This window comes from Acartia tonsa, chromosome 13, assembly GCF_053477335.1.
Source record: "Acartia tonsa isolate MP-2025a chromosome 13, ASM5347733v1, whole genome shotgun sequence".
In the NCBI taxonomy this organism is placed as follows: Eukaryota; Metazoa; Arthropoda; class Copepoda; order Calanoida; family Acartiidae; genus Acartia; species Acartia tonsa.
In genome coordinates this window covers 20,074,784-20,098,806 of record NC_137272.1, presented here as the reverse complement: position 1 = coordinate 20,098,806, position 24,023 = coordinate 20,074,784, and the positions used below count along the sequence as shown (strand labels likewise).

The 24,023-nt window shown below is 35.7% G+C and overlaps 1 protein-coding gene across 1 annotated transcript in view; it reads right to left on the bottom strand.

Moving 5' to 3' along the window:
* Positions 1 to 24,023, bottom strand: part of LOC145303887 (F-actin-monooxygenase mical1-like) — a 98,566-nt gene that overhangs the window by 61,104 nt on the left and 13,439 nt on the right. The window contains exons 12-24 of the mRNA XM_080145547.1: positions 21,417 to 21,461; positions 20,833 to 21,010; positions 19,925 to 19,995; positions 16,861 to 16,920; positions 16,451 to 16,497; positions 15,946 to 16,014; positions 15,272 to 15,367; positions 6,330 to 6,386; positions 5,798 to 5,866; positions 3,437 to 3,476; positions 1,730 to 1,812; positions 1,126 to 1,181; positions 172 to 250 (exon numbers count right to left, since the gene is read on the bottom strand). Of these exons, the coding sequence (XP_080001673.1) occupies positions 172 to 250; positions 1,126 to 1,181; positions 1,730 to 1,812; positions 3,437 to 3,476; positions 5,798 to 5,866; positions 6,330 to 6,386; positions 15,272 to 15,367; positions 15,946 to 16,014; positions 16,451 to 16,497; positions 16,861 to 16,920; positions 19,925 to 19,995; positions 20,833 to 21,010; positions 21,417 to 21,461 (950 nt within the window). The remainder of the gene's footprint in view (positions 1 to 171; positions 251 to 1,125; positions 1,182 to 1,729; positions 1,813 to 3,436; positions 3,477 to 5,797; positions 5,867 to 6,329; positions 6,387 to 15,271; positions 15,368 to 15,945; positions 16,015 to 16,450; positions 16,498 to 16,860; positions 16,921 to 19,924; positions 19,996 to 20,832; positions 21,011 to 21,416; positions 21,462 to 24,023) is intronic.

The following is a 24,023-nucleotide window of genomic DNA, read 5'->3' as shown; positions in this document are numbered from 1 at the left end:
CTGGCCAATTATTGCTCATTTGCATTGAATGACGTCATTTTTTATTAGGCACTATAAGCTGCTTCACTGCACTTTAGTGTCTTGCATTCATTTGCATAAAAAGTTTTTAGCTTATTATTGTTGTGTTATATTCAGAAAAATTGTCCTTAAATGTATTTTTTAGAGTTTTACCTAACCAATCATTTTCTCTTTCTTGTATATTTCTAAAGATACGACCAGGACGCACTTCAACTCCCAGCATCAAACAAACCTTAAACAAGGATAATAATTGTACAAAAGCAGCGCAATAACTCTAATTTTAAACTTTCTTAGTAAATTTAATTTAGTTTAGCTACTCCATAATTCACCTATTCTGTCCTTTGGTACATATTACTCAGTATACAATTTACTTGGTCCCTCTGTCTGTCAGTAATGCACCAAAAGACAAAAAAAATTAAATGTTTTGTGATTTTTTATGAATCGCTGCATATTATCTTTCATATCAACTTAACATCATTTATGTTTCACTTTATCCGTTAATCCATCCACTAATTTTTTGTGCTTCAATACATATGAATGTCGTCATCCCTGTTTTTAAAGATATTAGTGTAATAAACAGTAAACTTTAATACAGTAATAATCGACAATGAAATAACATGAAATAAATTCAAATAACAATTTTGTTCCAGTATTAAAATGTTTGTTTGAGCATTACAAAAATTTCAGGAAAGTTTACTGTTGGTCCATGACATGTTTTAAGCTATATTAGGGACGAAAATTGTTACACCTTCCAAACAATAACTCTGGGCTAAAGTTCTCAAAGGCGAAGACACTTATTTGATTTGATGATTTAATCAATGTAATTATAGACACAATAAAAACTGTCCCGAATTTGTATTAATTTTGAGGAACACGACTCCAGTGACGTCATATTTTTCTTTCCCGAAAAAGGGAAGGGGGGAAGAAAATCTCTTCAAAAGAGATGGGGAAAACCCCCTTTTCTCCCATCTCTTTTTTTCTTCCCCCCTTCCCTTTTTTTTCTTTCCCCCTTCCCTTTTTCGGGAAAGAAAAATATGACGTAACTGGAGTCGCGTTCCTCAAAATTAATACAAATTCGGGACAGTTTTTATTGTGTCGTAATTATACCTTCAAGAGAATGAATTGAAGTTTCTTGATGCTGATATGATTTACAGACCCATTTCCTAAATTAACAAATATTTTCAACTTACATTGTTTTTGTTTACTTTTGTTCCCTTGTTGCTTTCTCTCAAAGTGCATATTAAGCACTGAAACTCCAAATCTATACACCACGAGATCTTATTTTGGACAACTGGGCCTTTGTTTACACGAGCTTTGTCTGGAATTCCTAAATGTGCATGGTTATGAGCTATTTTTGGTCAAGGCATTCCCCTTACTCTACCTCTTTATGTCACGCAACTGACAAAGCAGTGATGAATTATTTTAAACGTCTTAAAGTTTAACACGGTGAGATCCGAACAAGCCAAGTCTAAAAATATAGAAATATAACCTTACAACTACCTGGATTTCCCTGTTGGGGAAATTTTTCGTCTGTCAGCAAATTATTTTATGCTCTTTTGAAGCGACTTGGCTGTGTTAATATTCCCGACGCTATAGGTCGATTATCAAGGATCTAATTGAAAGCCGGCACAGGGTCCTCGGGAAGGGGATATACAGTCATTTAACCCCTTTCCCCTCTATTGTTTTACTCTAATCTCAAGCCAAAACTTACCTAAACCCGGGTAGAACTTTTTTCCTCCCAAAGACTTCAAATCCTCCATGACAAAGGGCCACAGTTTCAGGATATTATTTCTGGTGTAAAAAACAATCAAAACATGTTTCTAGGTTTAGATTCAAGACGAAGGTTCCCTAAAAACACTTCTGTATGTTATCTGTATTTTTGTCCGCATGCCTTACATATGCATGTTTGTCTTTAAGTCTGTCAGTCTCAGTCTTCATTCTGATTATCTGTCTATGGCCTTGCGCTTTTTAAAAGTGGGGCTTTTCTATAATTAGGGTCAGTCCGTATATTTTCAGAAACGAATAGCTCTCATTGTTAATTTAGGCATGTTAAAATTGTTCTATTTATTAATTGTCCGTAGTTTTTGTTCAGATTTCTAAATTATGTTATTATCAATGCGATGATACTCTACATATTTATTGATGTTCGATTGTCAGACCTATTAATATGACAATTGTTGCTTTAATGGATGTTGTCATCCTTGTTTATTGTCTGTGTTGAAAGTGATAATTTATTGTCATGTCACTAAAATAAATGGACAATAAATTGGTGTAAACTCCTAACTATGATAAACAAAATTATGCCTTTTAATGATCATGATTTTTTATGGAAATCTTTGGACATTGCTAGTTGGTTTATAATCAGGATTTAATTTAAGTCCCCAAAGATCTTTAAGTTGACATATCTATAAAACATTGAGACAGCATAAAGTGACACCAAAAAATAATGTCATACGTTAAAATAAACAATGAGAGGCCAGCATAAAATTTTACCTGCATTGGTCAATTACAGTGTATACTGGCCTCTCATTGGTCAACTCTATTGTATGACGTCATTTTTTTGGTGCCACTTTACGCTGTCTCCAAAACATTGGGGACTAGACCAATGTCTACTCTTCTCTTGACTGTACTACGTTATATTTTGATAAATATGATAATACAGAGTTTTCATAATTTAATTTAATCTTAATGATGAACATTTTTATCTTGGAGAATAGACCTACGTCAATTAGGGGATTTTCATAATTAAAATAGTAAGAAGAACGATTTTGTAGAGTAGTAGCGAAAAAGATATTTTTGTTTCTGCTTGTACCAAAATATCTCTCAAACCACTGGAACAATTTCATTTTAGTTCTTTACAGATCCTTGGAAGGAAAAATAATATTGTGTCTTGATAGTGATTATAAATGCCAATAGAGATAGGGGGATAACGAACCGTCACCCCCCCCCCCTTAAACTTGAGTTAAACTTGAATGATTACATTAGGTAATTTTTTTTCTCTTGATTATCAGAGGTAGATTAATTTACCGTCCATTGTCGTATCCTTAGGCGTGCGCAGGGTTTTAACGAGGAGGGATGAAAAAAGGGGAAGGCAGTCCCAGCAAATACCAGTATTAGGGGAGAGGCTGTCGACACCCCCATACCGCACACTTATAGTCCTATCCATGTTTCTCTGTAAGAAATTAAACATATTTTACAGCATAGATATGCCTTGAAAACGTGAATCAAAAATGAGTTGGATTTTTTAATTTCAATCTTCACTCATGTCTGATAATTAATTTATAATCACACGGTAAAAAAATGCTGTCTGTCCTTAAAATAAATAAACTTTCCTACTAAAATGTCATTCTTTGTGATTTATTAACAAAATATTTTTAAAATTAATATTTGATGTTTTTTGGATTTTTTGATTTTCCTGTTTATTGAAGTTCTTGATTCAAACACAATTGTCTCAGCCCCTGAATAATAATTAAATTTTTAAATAGGTCAATAAATAAATAAATAAGAAAGATAAAAAAAACAAATTTAATTATAGCAACACTATTCTAAAAATCATCTAAACTTTTTTATTGCTAGTATAAAAGCTACTCTATAGGTGTGTTTGTGTGTCTGTCTGAATGTTCTTCTGTTTGAAATGCTAGGAGTTGTATGTACAAAATTAACTTCCTCTTCACTGCAAATCTCCTTCTCCCCCCCCCCCCTTCCTTTCTCTATCTATCTTCGCCCCCCCCCCCCCCCGTCAATTACCCTTTTCTGCAACATTTAAGTATTCATAAAAAAAGAAAACCTTTAATGATGGTTAAATTCCTAAATTTAATTACCTCTTCCTTTTCTACTTTATAAAATTCTTTTTTGGATGTGATATATTAATATAACATGTAAACGTATTTTTATATGGAATTCCAAATATTTATCTATATTTTTTACATAAGCAAACATTTATTTTGACATATAACTGTATTACAAAGTAGAAAATACAAATATTACATCACGAAAATACTTAAGGAATAGAAGCCAATATTATATTCAACAAGGATGACAACATCACATAAGTAGCAATGGATGGCAGAGAGAGAGGGGAAAATGGCCTGTTTAATACCCTAGTCCCCAAAGTTGTATATTAATATTTTCTTATTCGTTGGCTAAACAACTTTGGGGACTTCAGTGACTTTTGATTGGTTGATTCATTAAGTTGAGTGTTGAAACGTTTCAACAACTAATTTTAATATATAGATAATTTTGTGTATCATCATTGGGAATGTATATCAATTTATCGGCCATTGTCGTATTCCTTTAGATCCCTAAATGGATGGACAAACAGACTAATTCAGTCATATAGCAGGTTTTCAGTTGACTTAAAAAAAAACAGAGAGAATATGACATTTATTAAATTTTTCAAACATTTTTATAGAAAAAAATATTCATTCTTTTGAAGCATGGCCTACAGACGGACAAAGTAAATAATATATTAGATGCTCACCCCAAACTTTTAGCTGTGTATCCTAAATAGCAGCCAAAGAAATCAATTTCTCCCATATCATAACAGACGGACTAGCGGTCAAAGTTAATTATAGAGTAGCAAACAAAGGAATTGAGTGAAAAGATTCTTTTAGTCAAGCGAAACATTTTTTAAAGTCTATCTTACATAGAAGCCGAGTAAATCACATTTTCCCCGTCGTTTTTCAAATTATATATGGATAAAATGAGTTATAGTATAGTTTCTGACGTCTAGATTAAATAGCATCCGACAAATATTACGTTATTACCGGAAAAACGAATAAGCATTTAAAATTAGATGAAGTTCGTTACACGAAAAATGGATTACAACTAAAAATAAACCCCAACAACAATGTATTTTTAGGAAATTAAACTTTTTATGGCTTTACAGCATTTTTTAATCTGAATACGTGTAACACGGAAAAATACATTTAATTTATTTTTCCAACAAATACACTTATAGCAGTTGGATGTTGTATAACATTGACTGGAAAATCTAAAACAAGGATGATAACATCCATAGGTGGTGAAGCTTAGAAATCGACCTAGCACCCCAACCAATATTAATAAATAAAACTTAGTGGAAATATGTATATAGAATGTGCACTTATTAAATTTAATTTTAGCCGTCTATCTTGAAAATCACGTTTCCCCCAAAACGTTTCAGACGGAGGGACCTACAGACGGACGGACTGACGTACATTTCAAATTATAGAGTAGCTTCGCTACTAAAAACAAATCACAGTAAACTGTAATATAGAATTCAATGTAAGTTGTCAATAAGTAATTAATGGTAAAAATTTATACTTTTATTCAGTTTGACCTTATTAAAGTATTTAACTATTTTTTGCCTTTTTTAAATATTCTAATGGCAATTTAAAGTATTTATCTAACCATCGTATTTATCTAAATATTCATCTATCTATCTATCTATCTATCTATCTATCTTCCTATCTATCTATCTATCTATCTATCTATCTATCTATCTATCTATCTATCTATCTATCTATCTATCTATCTATCTATCTATCTATCTATCTATCTATCTATCTATCTATCTATCTATCTATCTATCTATCTATCTATCTATCCATCTATCCATCTATCCATCTATCCATCTATCCATCTATCCATCTATCTGTCTATCTGTTTATCCATCTATCTATCTATCCATCCATCTATCTATATATCCATCTTTCTTACTATCAATTTATCTCTCTATCTATATATCTATCAACGTATCTATCTATCTATCTAAATATCTATCCATTTATCTACCTACCTATAAGTTTCATCTCAATGGCAGCCCTGAGTCCACAAGGTCCCCCGCCAATAATAAGAACCTTCTTTCCTGAAAATTATAAAATATATTTAAGAGATGATAAAAAAAGAGGGGGGGTGCATTACACAGTAAAATACAATAGTTAACAAAGTTTTATAACTGCATAATCGTATCTTGGATTAAAAACAATGTATTCTTTTAATGAATTTTTATCCATATTTCTCTTTTCAAATAATAATTTTATTCCATACAAGGGTTAGTTTTGTTTATCATCATTGGGGAGGTACATCAATTCATCATTTCTTGTCTTATCCCCCTTATAACCTCCCTTTAATTGTTTACTCCTTCCCTTCCCATTCACTAACCCTTTAAAACATAATAATTTATAAAAATTATGTTAACAGAAACTCTTAAACAATTAGAATTGAGAAGGCTTGAATAAAGCGAAATATATTTTCTACAAAGAAGTGTGTTCTTGTTGTGTAGTTAGCTCTAGCCGCGCGTTTTTTGAGATATGAAAATCATGTTATACCTTTTCCAATGTTGCCATCTTTGTAAACTTTATTTCTTCTAACTTCATCCAGCATATCTAAACAGAACAAAATCAGCTTATACAAACAACAAAATTAAATATAAAAAAACACGAAACCAATACGTGATTTTCAGCTGTATTTGGGGGGCAACACTTAGTAAAATTGACGATCTTTTCATCTGCCCCCCAAATTTTATTTTAAAATTTTGTTTTTACCTTATTCCTGGAACAAAATACATTAAACTTATTTAATATTTAATTCTTTTCTTAAATAAAAAAAAATTTTTAAATTTTAAAACACTTTACTTTTTTTATGTGATAAATAATTTGTAAAATTCTAATCTTATATAACAGCTCAGGGAGGGAGAGGATAATGGACTGTAAATTATGATTTCGTAATAATAAATACATAAGGTGTTGTTTGTTTATCATAATTGTGAGTTAAATTTCCAGGAAAGGGACAATCGGCTGTTTATTGCACTAGTCCCTAAAGTTTTATCATGACATTTGTTCAACATCTTTTATTGAATTTTGGTTGGTCGGTTCATTAAGTTAATTTTCAAATAATTCTGCATTGTTTTGTGGTATTCGGCAACCGTGAGCCATGCCTATGGCAACCCTGACCTGGGTTCGGGGAAGGGCCGAGGGCCCTCCCCCGAGTCCTGGGGAAGGGGTCTGCCGACCCCCTCCCTATACCTAAAATTAATGATAGATTCTGACAGCCTTATTATGGTTAAGCTGTATTGTTAATTCCCCCCACCCTTTCCAGGGATGGGGGATCATTATTGTCCAAACTGACTATTGTATATGTATTATATTGATTCTGTTTATGATAACTTATTCCTATCTGTGTATTTATTGTTTGTTGTATATAACTTTAGTAAACCTTAGACCCTGAATAAAGGAACAACTGGATAGACTCTGTTTATTATTTAGTGATTGCTAGAGAAGCGTAGCTTCTCTATAATATATGTGTCCACGTCTGTTCGCACTGCCGTAGTCATTTGAACTCTGGTGTCTTTGTTAAATTTGACAAATGTATTGTATCCAAAGTATTGTAACCCTCCAGCCTTGCCTGTGCCTCCCGCACCAGAGGCTGGGGAGATTGAGATTTGGGATTATAAGGACTTGCCTGTGCCACATGCACCTGAGTTTCTAGGGCAGGGGAGGGATGTAATACAGGGCGAGCCTGTGCCACACGCACTCCAGCCCCATGCCACTGGGCATGCCATGGACAAGGGAAGGGACCCCTTGGGGCTAGGGGAGCCGACGCCCAGGCAGGCGCCAGTCGCCTGTCAGTCTGTCATTGGGGAGGGTATCGGGATGCCCCGGGCACCCAAAGATAACGCTCAATGGAAATTTATATCTAGCCAGGAGCAGCCTAGCAGTGTCCAGCCCCAAGAAGCAGCCGTGGCCCGAGCCGAGGATCCCCAGATGCGTGCGCGAGGTCAATGGCTGTCTGGTAGATTCTCACACTGGTGGATGGTCCTGTGGGGCCTACTGCTCGCAGCTGTGTGGCCTACAACTAGCTATGTCCTGGTAGGGTGGGACTGTGCCAACCCCACCCATGTCACCGCCTACAACAAGGAGCAGATGTGTAGCAAGGAGCCGCTACACCAGGAGGTGCCCTTGGGCCATGAGATACATGTCCTGCAGCAAGTCAAGATTAGAGAAACCACGGGATATAGCTGTCAACTCACAGTGTCCCAGTGGACATTTAGGTGTGGAGTATGGGGCCACCTCAAGGTGACCTCGGTCCCCACCCTCATGCGGCCAACCAAGATTGATCCAGAAACGTGCCGAGACCTGGCCAGGAACCGAGTCTACACTCTGCCAGGCAAGACCCAGCCATTGACGTTTCAGCTGAACCACCCCCTGTTCTTCACCCTCGATATGGTGGGCGCCTTGGTCAACAGCCCCGAGGGGGTGGGTTGTGAAGGGGAGGACGTCCATTTCGAGGGCCAGCTGTACCGCAATGAATTAGTGCTCCAGGAGCGACGGCTGCTGGTCAAGGAAGAGACCTATGTAGTCGAGAATGGACGGGTGGAGTCCCAGTCTGACCACCTGACCCTAGAGTGTCCCCATTCCGAGCTGTCCTGCATCACTGGAGAGGCCACCTACGTGTGGGACCACCTGGGGAGAGATTGCCCCTTGAGGCTGATCCGCAGCCTCCAGCCCAGCCTGGTGATGGATGCGTTTCTGGTTGACCATCAAGCCCAATTCTTCATCAACATGACTACCCCCACCTCAATAGTGAACTGCGACTTTGAGGCCCATGCCACCAACCACCCAGCATTGTTCGTGGCAGCCGACCCGGCCGCGGCAGCGCTGCCCAGAGTATCGGCCAGGGACGTGGATGTCCCCCTGCAGGCCCAGATACATGCAGGTTACATCGGATTTACCCTGGAAACTCGAATGAGAAGCACCGCAGCAGAAGAAGTAGCGGCCAATTGCTGGAAGCTCCAGCAGCTAGACCCGGCCCATCCGGTGCGTGTCCAGTGGAGCACGTTCTCTGTGTTGAGGGGAGATGTATTGCTCCAGCTTACCTGCCAACGCAATAAGTATGTGGTCAGGGAGAGCAATGAATGTTGGGACAAGGTGCCGGTGGAGCCCACAGGATTTGTAGATGCCGTGACAAAGGTGTATAGCGGCCACGCCACCAAAATTCCCTGCTCCTCCACCTACCCCCTAACTGTACACGCTGAGGAAGGATGGATAGAGCTAACCCCCGCACCTAAGAAGAGGCCGCCCCCGCTGGATACACCCAAACAGCTGCTGACCGAGCCCTTGGATGACTTCAGTTCGGGAGGCTTGTATTCGCAGGCTGAGCTGAACGACTGGCAGCAGCTGCTAGCGTTCCCAGAGTATAAGGCCGCCATGCTGACCGGCCTGTCGTATGGCTCATGCGTCCAGCAAGGTAGCTGTTCAGCCACCGGAGACCATGGGATAGTGTCCTACAATATTGACCGACTGGCGGAGGAAGGGGAGGAAACCCTGGATGTCTGGGCTGGGTTCAGACAGGCTATTCATGAGTGGGGAGATGGCGCAGCCATACTGTGTCTGCTGTTGTTGATCCTCAAGCTGCTGGGAGACTTAACCATCATTTCCCTGGCAGCCGCGCAAGGAGGTGTACGGGCCGCCATGAACGCGATGTCACAAGTATTCCTGTACCACCCAACCTTGTATCGCAAGGCCTTGGCCAGAGCCAGGCTCACCCATGCCAAGTCCCGGGACTTTTCAGTAGACTGGGATGCCATTCCTATCGGCCGGGAAGCAGCCGAGGAAATGGTATCCATGCAATCAGCCGATAGTGGGAATGACCGCCCAGGCAGGCCTGGGCCACACTCTGGAAAGCCCCGCGGCCCCTCGGGAGGCCAGGCTGTCGCCCAGACGGTCAACCTGGTAGCCAGTGCCCCAGCCGCTGCCAACAACAACCAGAATGCCCCGTTACTGACTGGCCCCGCAGCGGCTGTGCCCCACGCCAACCTGACACCTGCTGGCGCCGAGCTACGTGTCCAACAAAAGCCAGCCTCTACCTTCTATCCCACGTTGGGGGCCCATCAGCCCTGAAAATCACCACTAGGATTCCATTGAATCGTTATCGCTTGTATATAAATTAGCCCTAAGGAGCGGGCCGAAGGCCTCAACCACTGTCGGAAGTCTGGCAGGGAAACCCTTCCCTCCCAGCCTTCCGAGGGGAGAGTTGTGGTATTCGGCAACCGTGAGCCATGCCTATGGCAACCCTGACCTGGGTTCGGGGAAGGGCCGAGGACCCTCCCCCGAGTCCTGGGGAAGGGGTCTGCCGACCCCCTCCCTATACCTAAAATTAATGATAGATTCTGAAAGCCTTATTATGGTTAGGCTGTATTGTTAATTCCCCCCACCCTTTCCAGGGATGGGGGATCATTATTGTCCAAACTGACTATTGTATATGTATTATATTGATTCTGTTTATGATTACTTATTCCTATCTGTGTATTTATTGTTTGTTGTATATAACTTTAGTAAACCTTAGACCCTGAATAAAGGAACAACTGGATAGACTCTGTTTATTATTTAGTGATTGCTAGAGAAGCGTAGCTTCTCTATAATATATGTGTCCACGTCTGTTCGCACTGCCGTAGTCATTTGAACTCTGGTGTCTGCCATTTAACCTAGGCGGATACCACAGTTTCTTCAATAGCAATGCTATTGCACTGTTTTGTCAGACCAATGATAGCTAAATACTTTACTAGAAGCATCGCTCCTAGACCTGGTAAGAGGTTTGAGAAGGGGGAAGTCGACAAAAAAGGAAAAAACTTTTTTGGGGGAAGGGGGTTATTTTCATCTGGAGGCACCCAACCACAAAATAGTTAAAACCTTTCCTGGACCTGTAAGGAGCTTTAAACGATATCTTAATATACAGACAGACAGACATCCTGTTATTTATATACATTATACATAATCTTAAGGTTTCTCTTTAAAAAACTAAAAATGCACATTTTACAGAATTATTAGGTAACATAAGTAGAATTAGAGTAGATAAGTCTCAGGGATACAGGAATAGGCCATGGATAATAAGTTCTTCTGTTCAAGTATGGCTTCGAAACGGATTAGTATCCAGTGGATTAGAACCAGTTTTAAGCCACACTGAAAAATCGTGTATCCAGTTTTCTACAAATAAATAAATGTGAAATGATAACATTAAAACCAGTTTTGTTAGCCCGTATCTTGGCTTGAAAAAATTGGTTTTAATCTTATAATTGTACATTTCTATATCCGCGGAAAGCTGTTTATAATACGATGCGATAAATAACCATTCCCATATTTCTAATAATTGTAAGTTACCATTGGTGTGTTGATTAATTAATCTTCATTGTCCTATCCATATATCCCTGGTAAGAACCAATAATATGGATATTTGTTGCTAACTAAACCATTGTCCTATCTCTGTATCCCAGGTAAGAACCAATAATATGGATATTTGTTTCTAACTAAACCATTGTCCTATCTCTTTATCCCTGGTAAGAACCAATAATATGGATATTTGTTGCTGACTAAACCATTGTCCTATCTCTGTATCTCTGGTAAAAACCAATAATATGGATATTTGTTGCTGACTAAACCATTGTCCTATCTCTGTATCCCTGGTAAGAACTAATAATATGGATATTTGTTGCTGACTAAACCATTGTCCTATCTCTGTATCCCTGGTAAGAACCAATAATATGGATATTTGTTGCTGACTAAACCATTGTCCTATCTCTGTATCCCTGGTAAGAACCAATAATATGGATATTTGTTGCTAACTAAACTATTGTCCTATCTCTTTATCCCTGGTAAGAACCAATAATATGGATATTTGTTGCTGACTAAACCTTTCATAAGCCAATAGAAAGAAGTAGAGAAATTCATTTTTTTCAGTAGTTCTGCTACTCTATTAGTCTGTAGGTCCTTCTGTATGTCCTTCTGTCTGTCTTTTTATTTGTCCGTCTGTCTGTCCTTCTGTCAGTCCTTTTGTCTGTCCTTTTGTCTGTCCTTTTATCTTTCCTTTTGTTTGTTCTTCTGTTTGTCCTTCTATCTATCCTTCGGCCAGTCCTTTCGTCTGTAATGCTAATTTCAGTTTCTTTCTCGGTTGTTTATAATAGGATTTGTACAATTTGTCTATCCTGTCAAAAGTATTGAAATTGATATTTTTTAACCATTAAATTTACAACGAAATAATTAACATTATATATAATTAGTATAATAAAAAGAAATTTATGTTAAAATTACTTTGATTACTCTTATATAAAAATGTCTTTGATTACTCTAAAAGTAATAGTTATTTTCCTATCGAATATCTTTTACAAAGAAATTTCTCATTGTATTGGTATTTGAATAGTATGTTTCCCGGTGTGGATTCGAACCCTTATCCTTTCTTTTCCTTATCCCATAGGGCTATGAAGGTGAGGCTTATTTTCATAAGAGCGCGCGGCATCCCAAACAAAAGAAGCGCGCTTAAAATAAACAACACTTCCTATTGCTTTGTTTTCCCATGAGGCACGGAGCTTCTGTGTATGAAAAATCATGTTTTAAAAGAAAATGTGTTGTTATCCGTGCTGATATACCTCGAATGCTTCAACGATTTGGTAAATATTTATTGCTTCTTTAAGTCTTAAAATTAAGAATGGAATGATATTTTCAAAGGAAGCAAATTAATTTTCTTATTTTTTCATTAAATAGACCAAGTAATTGATTTATTTTTGCAACAGAACATTTTTATAGTTATTTAAAATGATTCTATCTAAAAATTGTCAATTCGTATTATGTTTTTGATTTAATTTTTGAAGATTTAAGTTTAATTCTTTATTCGCTTTTTAAAAATTTATTGCAAATCACGAAACCTCGTTCTTTAGACAATAAGATTTTTATAAGTTTTGATAACATTTTAATATATCTGTATTAATTTTGTTATTTTTGTTTCAGTGCCCACCGTTTCATGGTGGTATTGTCAATAAATACACCATTTGTAACTGCACTTGCGTTTGTTCATGCGGGAAGTAGTGAGGATAATTGTGCTCCTGCACTTTAAGATCTCGTATACAGCCACGTCAGCCCGTGTACCGAAACACTCATGGAAAGATAATATAACTCTATAAACTTAAAACTTTATTCTTGTTTACATTCAAATTAACTTTATGTTTACACCAAAATATAAAATATTTTGTGCTTTCAAGAAAATATGATTCACTTTTAAAATTTAAAAAGATATTTTAATTGTAAATAACTTTTAGAATATTGTTCTCTATTCCTTTAACATTATATAAACATAGTTCTTATAAACCAAACTCTTCAAAATGTAATTTATATTTTTAAAAGATCTTATGAAGATCTACATAAAGTATGATTATATTTATTAAAAGCTTTTTAAGAAACATATGTTAAAATAACGAATCAAGTTTAAAGTTTATTTAGTAGCTATTTAGGCTGTTAAACCCGCGATCGTGGCTCAACACGTAGCGCATCCGCTCGTCGCCGGGGAGGTGATAGGCTCGAATTTCGGACTGACACCGCATCATAATCAAAGACGTTAGAAATGGTTCCTACTGCTGCTATGACATAAATAGTAAGAGAAGGGGGAATGCCTTGGCACATCAACAGGCGCAACTCACTACCATGCAAAGTTAGGTCTTCTTAGACAAAGGTCATGCAATCAAAGGGTTAGTTGTCTGATGGATGTTACTTCACCTAATATCCCTGGGTGTAAGAGTATCGCATCACATTACACATGTATTATGGGGTACATGGCAGATTTACCACTAGCAAAAATACAGTGATATTACTGTCATAAACACAGTGATTTGCTGTCATAAACACAGTTTTACTGTCAAATTCACACCTGCGTTTTTAGGGGGTATGACAAAAATACAGTTATTGCACTGGCATATTCACAGTTTTGCTGTCAATTATACACCTACATATTGACAAAAATACATCTATTAAATTTATAATTTGTCAATTATACACCTACGTATTGACAAATATACATCTATCAAATTTATACCTACTTATTTATCCATAATATTTAATACATCTAGGGGAAAAACTTGATTCAGGATATTGACCTTAGAAAATACTTGATAAGTATAGGTTCACTATCCAGCAAAATTGATAGTCATAAAAAAATTATAATACAGTGTGCAAGGGAAAATGCTGCTTCAGCTGGAATCTCAGATCAAGAGAGAGAGCGCCATGTTCTGCAAAGTATCAGTGAAGGTCCAAGCAGAGGTCGTGGTCGTGGTCATGGTCGTGGACGTGGTGCCAGCTCTGAGGGGTAGAAAACCATGTCCTTCTTGAAATAAGGAATATTCCAGTTCCTATTTACCACGGCATATAATTAAAATCTGTAAACCATTGCTGTATCTGTCCCCATACCTGAAACTGTACCTGAACCTGTACATAGTTCAATTCCGACGTCTACACCTGTACCTATACTACAAGTATATCCTGATGCTGTCATAGAAGAAGAAAGAAATGTCAAGATCTTCACAAAAATAAAATGTATGTTGTAAATAAAATTTATTCATAACTTTCATATGATTTTTATATTATCATGACGAAATAAATTATATATTTAATAAATGTGTTCAATAAAAACAAGATTTTTTTTTTATATTAGTGCAACACTACTCTAAAATATCCAATATTTGACTGTTACCTTCTTACATTTATAGGTTTTAACAAATTGGTTAAAATACTTTTATATGATTTTATATTATCATGATGAAATAAATTATATATTTAATAAATGTGTTAAAAAAAATAAGTAGGTGTATTTTTGTCATCAAAACTGTGAATTTGACAGCATACTTGAATTTCATGGGTGTGAACTTGACAGTAAAACTGTGTTTATGACAGCAGAAAGATGTAATTTTGACAGTGGATAAAAAAATATTGCCAAAAATACAGCTAAAAACGAAATTGACAAAAACACACCCAATTTTTGTCAAAAACACAGTGGCTGTATTTTTGCTAGTGGTAAAAGTGGCAGCACCCCGTATTATGCTCTGAATTCTCTAGATGATCACTTATATCGAAAGAGAATTCCACCCATACAAGGTAAAAATCGTCTTCTTTCTCATAAATATCGTCTTTGCTAGCGTTATTTACCTAGAGTAGATTATATTTATGCAGTGCTTCTTTTAGGACATGATTCCTCAAGGTTGGAAATATGTCCTTATTACTTTTTAAATTGCCATCAGCTGTTTATTTATCTTAAAAACAATCTTCTTTCTCATAAATGTCGTTTTTGCTAGCGTTATTTACCTAGAGTAGAATAAATTTATGCAGTGCTTCTCTTAGGACATGATTCCTCAAGGTTGGAAATATGTCCTTATTACTATTTAAATTGCCATCAGCTGTTTATTTATCTTAAAATCGTCTTCTTTCTCATAAATGTCGTCTTTGCTAGCCTAGTTTACCTAGAGTATGATTATATTTGTGCGGTGCTTCTCTCAAAACATAACTTCTCAAGGTTGGAAAGAAACTGTTTATCTCATCCTCTTTCAAACCAACTCCTTAACAAACAAAGCAATCATGGTCATGGCTGCATGGGTAAAGATAAGGGGTTGGCGCTATCACACAAAGCAACCTCTTAAGCACCAATACCCACCAACCATTGTTTATTACTTAAATGTAAGGCTATGTTAAATTTTATTGGGTTACAGGGTAGCCCAGCAAGGTTAGGGCACAGCAGGGTTAGGGCCTCCAAAGGGGGTTACACATAGTGAAAAAAAAAACAATCCCCCCCCCCCACTCCTCATTATTTTAAATTTAATTAAAAAATAACAGATTAGTGAGGTTATCAGTGCTCAACCGACCACAGGGTTTTATTTGGAAATCAATTTTTAGGATATTATGAAAATGTAACAGATAAAAGCATACCACAATCCTTATATTATGAAATCTAACCCAAAATGTTTATCAATTACTAATTTAAATTTTTTTATCTTCACTTTTGCTATAATTTACTTCAAACAAAATTTGTTTGAGATCAATTTCACAAAATTTCAATCAAACTAAGTTCGAATAAATTTCAAGTATCATTTCAATTATTTATTTTTTAAATTTCATTATACTAATTTTTTCTTCTTACCAAGTTTGAATTCTTCAAATGTTTCTATAATTTCCAACAAATCTTCACTCTCCATAAATGTTCGAAACTAATAGCAATATTTAAAGTTATTTTATAATATTTAGCCCTGTTTATTCAAGCATTAGAATCGTTCCATTGATTTCAAACCTTACAGTTACACAAAAAAAAACTTTTCTATGTATTTTGATAGAAGTACGGAGATAACCTACTACATAGAAGCTTTCCTAGGCAAAACTGTTAAATATTTTTTTTCAAATGTATTTCATGAACTTAAAACTTTTTTTTTCTTTTAAACATTGTTGAAAAACAAAGTGTTTCTTTAAATGCAGATAATCTCTTAATAAGAAAAAATAAGAAAGATAAAAAAATAAGCTTTACTAAAAGATTAAAATAGAGGCGTAAGGGTTTATGGGGGTGTATCCACCGCCCCCTCCAATATCAAAATTTAGTAAGGTAATTATACATTTTAGTAATTCTTTTTTGAATTGTAAATAACTGTATCCCTGTTTATACCAAGTTGATTCTGCTTCCCATGGTTCATCTTCTGATTCACTAGGATAGATAGATAGATAGATAGATGGATAGGCAGATATATAGATAGATAGACAAACCCTAAACTGTCCAGTTTTGAGCAAGACGATTCCAGTTACGTCATATACGTTTCGGGAAAGAAAAGGGAAGGGGGGAAGAAAAGGGAAGAGATTTTCTTCCCCCCTTTCCTTTCTATATGACGTCACTGGAATCGTCTTGCTCAAAACTGGACAGTTTGGGGTTTGGCGATAGATAGATAGATAGATAGCTGGTTAACCCCTTTGCTAAATTCAAGTTGTCTTAAATATACTTTTTTTACATGATAATATTCTACTACTATATACTTGTTTCTGTCCGTCTATTCCTGCATCATAATTATGTTACCTAATTGTAGTATCAACGGCAATCACATCCTCTTCGTATGTAGCTTTGTAACTTCCATAACTGAAAGAAAGAAATTCTTCAAGAATAGCTATTTCTCGCATCGTATAATAAACAGCTTTCAGCAGATATAAAATGTACAATTATAAGATTAAAACTATTTTTTTGGCCCAAGAGCCCGAAGGCAAAGGCTAAAAAATTTGGTTTAATCTTATGATTGAACATTTTTATATTCGTTGAAAACTGAATATAATACGATGCTAGACATAGTTTTTTCGTATTGATGAGAACCGGTTCCTATCCACCGGATTCGAATGAATACGAGAAAAACAATTTTATCATTTTATATTTATATCATTAGCAAAGATGGAAATATTCACAAGAAACATATCCTTATTGTTAGCTTGGCTAGTCTATAATTTATTTTGTCTGTCCGCCAGTCTGTCAGTCAGTCGGCTCTGTTGGACCCCCAATAATTATACACAAAACTACCCTTTTTGTAAATTAAGATTAGTAGTTTAAACGTTTCAACACTCAACTTAATGAATCAACCAATTAAAATTCACTCTAGTCCCCGAAGTTATCAGGCCAACGATTAAGAAAACGTTATTGTAGAACTTTGGAGAAAAGTGTAATAAACAGCTCATTGTTCCCTCGCTCTCTCTGCATCCTTGTCATTTAGAAGCTGGGTAACTACAAATTTGTTTTAATAAGGTATAATATACACATTACACATTTACCTAATTTATTTGATATTCAACGTAATTACACATAAAAAGAATATTTAACAACACATTAGAGAATGAGATAGTATTTAAGTATTTAAGGGATTTTCTTTATTTTGCCATTAGAAAACATAACCCCCCCCCCCTCCCCCTATTTTTTGTAAGCTACTCTATAATTCACTTTGTCCGTCAGTACGTCCGTCCGAGACAGATAGCTTTTATGCCCACAAACATTATCCTGTATCAAGCAGTTTTTCAACAAATTTACTTACAATTTTGCTTCGACTCTTATACATTTATATTCTGATTATTCAGTTCTGACACTATACAAGTGTTAATGTCCGATTTGCTACCGTTTCAGTGCTTTGCTTTTATAGATGTTGTCACCCTTGTTTATTTATTATTATACAAGAGGATTGGAATATGGAAAATCTTTTTCGTGGATATGAATTTATCAGTGGTATAAAACCATCCCTACCCCACCCTCTTAAAAAAGCTACCTTGGGGCACTTAAAATTATGTTTATCCTTAGTCTATTGGGTAAATTTCTTCTAAATTGTTGGTCAATAAAAAATTTTATAGGGTTAGGTTAAGTTGAACTTTATCTCTTGTTAATAAAGAATATAATATGTTTTTCTCGTATTCATTCGAATCCGGTGGATAGGAACCGGTTCTTATCCATACGAAAAAATTATGTCTAGCATCGTATTATATCCAGCTTTCTACGAATATAAAAATGTACAGTCATAAGATTAAAACCAGTTTTTTAGCCCCGAGGTGTCGAAGATAGATGAAAGAAATAACTATTATTCTTATAAAAACATTCTTAGGATATTTGTATCTTTAGCGAAGCTACTCTCTACTCTTTGCTATCTTTCTCTCTCTCTCTTTCTCTCTCTCTCTTTCTGTCTCTCTCTCTCTCTCTCTCTCTCTCTCTCTCTCTCTCTCTCTCTCTCTCTCTCTCTCTCTCTCTCTCTCTCTCTCTCTCTCTCTCTCTCTCTCTCTCTCTCTCTCTCTCTCTCTCTCTCTCTCTCTCTCATCTCTCTCTATCTCTCATCTCTCTCTCTTATCTCTCTCTCTCTCTCTCTCATCTCTCTCTCTCTCTCTCTCTCTCTCTCTCTCTCTCTCTCTCTCTCTCTCTCTCTCTCTATGTTATAGACCTCAATAAAAAATATGTAACGCGTACTTATTCTCGATAAAATGTTTCTATATAATTTTAATATGTAACTTTTTTTATTCTTTAAGAAATATAATATCCTGAAAAGTTTGGCTATTCTATAATTTTGGTAATTCGTCTTACTGAATGTTCGTATTTAATGCATGTGCTTTAATACAAAGCGGATACGTTTACAGAGGCTTTTATTAAATTTCATATAGGTGAGGGAGGGGGAAGGGATCGACCCACCTAAAATTATAGTTTTAAAATTTGAGTTGAGAAGTTTTTCAAGGGAAAACTTCAAAGAAATGTTTCCTCCTTCCCTGGACCTAAGAAAAGTTTCACTGTAAAGGAAAACTATATCGGTTCAGTGGTAAGAAAGATCCTTCAGTACAGACACACAAATAAACATTTAATTAAACTTATAGGATTGACATATGGATAATGCCAGTTTACTTACTACAAAAATAGCCTTGTTATTTTTATTCCGTAGAAATATTATTATATATGTTTTACTCTAGTATTTATTAACCTTTAATAGGAAAAAATATCTTACATGTACATGAATGTATATATCTATATATTAATATTTGATATTAAACAAGTATATTACCCATAAAAAGCTATAAAAAATGACAGCAAATTACAAAAAAAAATCTATTAAATTATGATGACATAAGAAAAAGTTATCATCATACGATTTTAAAAAAGTTTACTATGATATTTAAATATATTTAATTGATTATTGCTGACATATTATCGATTACCCTTATGCAAATGCCATTACCCTAATACCTATTGTCTACCGAATGGCAAGAAATAAAACAGTTCATGACTGTTTAATTATCAACATAGCGTTATGTTTAGACTACATGCTTTTGTTGTTATAATAGCCAGGGGCTCGGCAGCCGCGCGTCAGCCGACTGTAAGCAAAAGGGAAAACAACCTTTTACAATTTTTTAAAATCAGCCAAAAGTCTAAACCTGACCAAAATATGGCAATACCTCTGTTCAAAAAGTTTTTCATAGCATCCAAACGGGTTTAAATTTGAGCCTTAGTTGCGGCTTACGAATCATGAATAACTACATAACAAGGAAGTTCATTGCCATTAATGACAAACATACAGACATGGGACCCATGTGACTTTTAGAGTAGCCTCACTACTAAAATAAATATACTTTCCCACCTGTACTTATTGATATTATTTGTTAGGTAAGGAGTTGCTTCTACTTTTTCACTCGACAGAGCCGGTAATATCTATTAACAAAATGTTTAGGCAATTACACAGGGATCTAAAGGGATAAACCAAAGACGGCTGATAAATCAATGTACATCCCCAATAATGATACACAAAATTCACTCTTCTAGAATTAAAATAATTGGTTGTAACGTTTGGACACTCGACTTAATGAATCAACCAACCAAAAGTATTTAAGCCAATGAATAAGAAAACTTCATTAAAATCTTTGTTGACAAGTGTAATAAACTGTCCATTGTCCCCTTTCTTCCTGGTAATTAATAATTTCCCAGCAACCTAGAGTGGAACACAAACAAAGTTTATATGAGATAGTATTAGATTAGGTCATATAATAGGCAGAGAACCCCGCAGGGTCTAAGAACATATTGATTAGAAAATAAAAGCCAAAAAAACAACCTCTTTGAAAAATACGTAATTTAGGTTAGGTTAAGCAAGGGCTAAGAGAACATGGATAGCCTGTTTGGGTTCCGAGGATTTAGGGCCCACTTTAGGAGCTAGATAAATGTTTTTTATTAAAAACATGGGGATTCGTTGGTCCGTTCAAGGTTTGATCGAAGGAGCTAGATATTTTTTTACATTTGTAGTAGAGCGACAACAATAATTTAAATTAAACAGAAATAGAATAGTAAATTGTAACACAGTAATAGAATAAAAATGATAAAAAGGATAAAATAAATTCGAGCGCTTAATTTTGTGCATGGTAAATAACCCCTTTTTTAGATATTTGTAAAACTTTTTGAAAATACAAATGTAAAAGCCTATACTGAGCAAAATCTTACAGAATTTAGGACTTAAATACCTTATATAGAGTAGCTGCGCTACTTTAAAAAAAATACCTGTAAATCATCAGTATACGTTCTGTTGATCTCATAGCTGGGTGCTTTAGTATATTGGGAGTTTTCATAGCTGGGTGCTTTAGCATATGGAGTGTTTTCATAGCTGGGTGCTTTAGCATATTGGGAGTTCTCAGCACCCATCAAGTCCAGCAGTCGTTGGGAGTACTCGGCTGTAGATCTTGATATACAATAATAATATTTCTTACTGTTGCTATGTCAAGCGCGTTTCTATCAGTATTTAAAGTAGTAAACTTTTTATTTGTCCTTTTCCATGTAAATGACTCATTGACTATTCATATAGTTTGAAATGGTTTTAAAATGTTTTTGAGAACCCCCTCTACCCTCCCTACCCCCATCAACTTCATGTTAAAATTTCATTGAAATATCTTTTTGTATGTAAAATATTTATAGTCAAAAACGAATAATAACACGTAAATAGTATTTCATTATTGTATTTATTAAAGTACTATAGTCGACCTAAACCATTAAAATTGCATGCCTACATTAATCTAAATTATCTACTTTCCACATAATAATAAGCTACCAAATGCAGAAATTATAGATTGACAAAAATGAAATGTTACTTGTGCTTTTTGCTGGTCTGTTGGTCTTGCCAGAAACTGCGCGAACTAAAACAAAAAAATTTAAAAATTTTGGCACCGATTAAAGAATAGCTATGCTTTCAGGACAATATCTAATTGTTACAGGAATCCTCCTGTGGGTATATTAAGCGGTGACGTCCAATAGGGGGGTGGGGGGTTAAATGGGTAATAACCCCCATACGGCACACCCAAAAAAATTATTTTTAATTTTTCAACCCCCCCCCCCCCCAATAAAAAAAAAAGCTTGAACGTCCTTAAATCAGAGCTATCTGTTACGGTTTGACGCCCGTACAGGCAGACTGACTCTCTCAATGTAGAAAAGCTTCGCTTTTAAACAAGGATGACACCATCCATAAAAGCGTAGTTCTAAAATCAGAAGGAAAGTCTGACGAACAATAACTATTGTAGAATGTCAGAACTTAATAGAACACATCAATTTGTAAGTCTACACAAAATTGTACAGGATACAATAAATGGACATACTTTCATTTTTAGGATTTGATTATGGATATGTCTCGCTTATAATATTGTACTTTATTGTCCTAGGAATCATTATTCCATAAATCAGAAAAATAGGAATAAACTCTTATATGAATCAGCATGCAAAGTTTAAAATCCATTGTGTAATTCTAACATGTCTAAATTGACGAAAAGTGCTAACCGTAGCGGACTTAGGGACCGACCCTGGTTATAGAAAAGCTTCGCTTTAAAAACACACACCTATCTTCAGAGGATATAATATATTGCTCCATTTTTTTTAGCTTGAGCTTTAGATTAACTAACTTCTTAGGGATCTTAAGGGATATGACATTGGACAATGAAAAGATTTACATCCCTAATTACACCTTATTGTAAAATAAAACTCTAGGTTGAAAAGAGTGGACACTGCTAAGAACCAATCAATTAAGATTGAAGTACAAAGTTTTTAAAACTAACAAATGAGAGAACGAGTTCATAAACTTTGGAGACCAGTGTAATTTAAAGTCCATTTTCCCTCCCTTCCCGCGTTAACTGTTGTATATTTCAAACTAAACTGAACGCAAAACCATTTCCAAATGCAACTATATATTCGTCATTATATAATAAGTGAGTAAATTTAAAGATCAAAATTCCTAGTTGATTTATTTCGACCCCCTCTAAACAAGTAATATCTTGATATATAAGACAATACACGATAATTAATGGTAGAAAAGTTCTTACTTGTACCGACGAATCTATATTTAATAAAAATCCTCATAGTTTTTAAGCCAACGAATGAGATAACAAGATTATAAAACTTTGGGGACCATTAAATTTTCCCGATAAATATATCCCTTCTGTAGATTAAAAATATTAGTTGAAAAGTTTGGTTACTACTAATTTTGAACCAACTTACCAGAATTTAATAAAAGTACCCAGGGTCTATAGTGATTATGAAACTTTGGGTACCAGTGTAATTTTCATCCCGCTCCCTAATGTCGCCTTTACCTCCATGGGAAGGAGGGTGGTTACTGTTAGGTAAGTCGACACTCTAATAACGCAGGATATTATCGCCTACTTTGAAGGAGGAGTGAAAGTTGAATATACACAGTGAACTATAGCGTACACAAAGGTTATTGTGAACGTTGGGTTTAAAGTAACAACAATAGATTTATTGCATAAGATAGTAAATCAGAAAAAAAACTAATGTAAATTCATTTCTTGCTTACTGAGATTTTTACCAAAATGATCATAATCAGATATGATTCAATCCAAGAAAATGACAGATGAAATTTGTAGACGATAAAAACATTGATATGGGGGGGGGGGGGGGGGTAAGTGGGATTCCCCCAAAGCTCTTGTTTCAATATTAACTCTAGGATAAAAATTCTTAATTAAAAAAACTCTAATACCCCTGTTTTGTGAAATTTGAACTCCTCCATCACCCCCACCCTCAAAATAAAAAAACGTGGACGTCCTTGGCATAGACGTCCAACCTTTTTTGGGGGGGGGTAAAAAAATTTTAAGGGGGGGATAATTCGTTTTTTGGGGGGTAAAATGACGCGCGAAGCGTGCGGCAAATTTTTTTTACCCCCCCCACCAAAAATTTTTTTGACCCGGGGGTAAAATTTGCTTAGGGGGGGTAATTACACCCCCTGAAATCTGTTCGTAGGGGTAATTTCAGTTTCCCCCCCAAGGCACCATCCCAGTTGAGGAGTGAGATTCTACCCCATACGAAAAAATAAACCCCCCCCCCCGCCATCTGTCAAAATAAACCCCCCCCCCCCCCGGCATCATTTGATTTTGTACCCCATCTTAAATTTTGGTCCCTGTAATTTCTAATGTTTAAAACAAAGCTTGGTGGTAATAAACTATGAATTATAGGGGTAAAATATTACATATGGGGTAAGTATATAAAATATGGGGAACAAAAATCACACATGGAGGTCCAAAAATTAATATGGGGTCATTTTTTCATGATGGGGTAGCTTCAAGTGCTTAAATCTGGAGAACCGTAAGAGATAGAGGCCTCGTTGCTTGACTGTGGTAACTCAGATTTACATAAGAAAGCCATTTATGCACATGGGGTGTCAACATTTGAGATGGGGTATTTTTTTCATGATGGGGTGT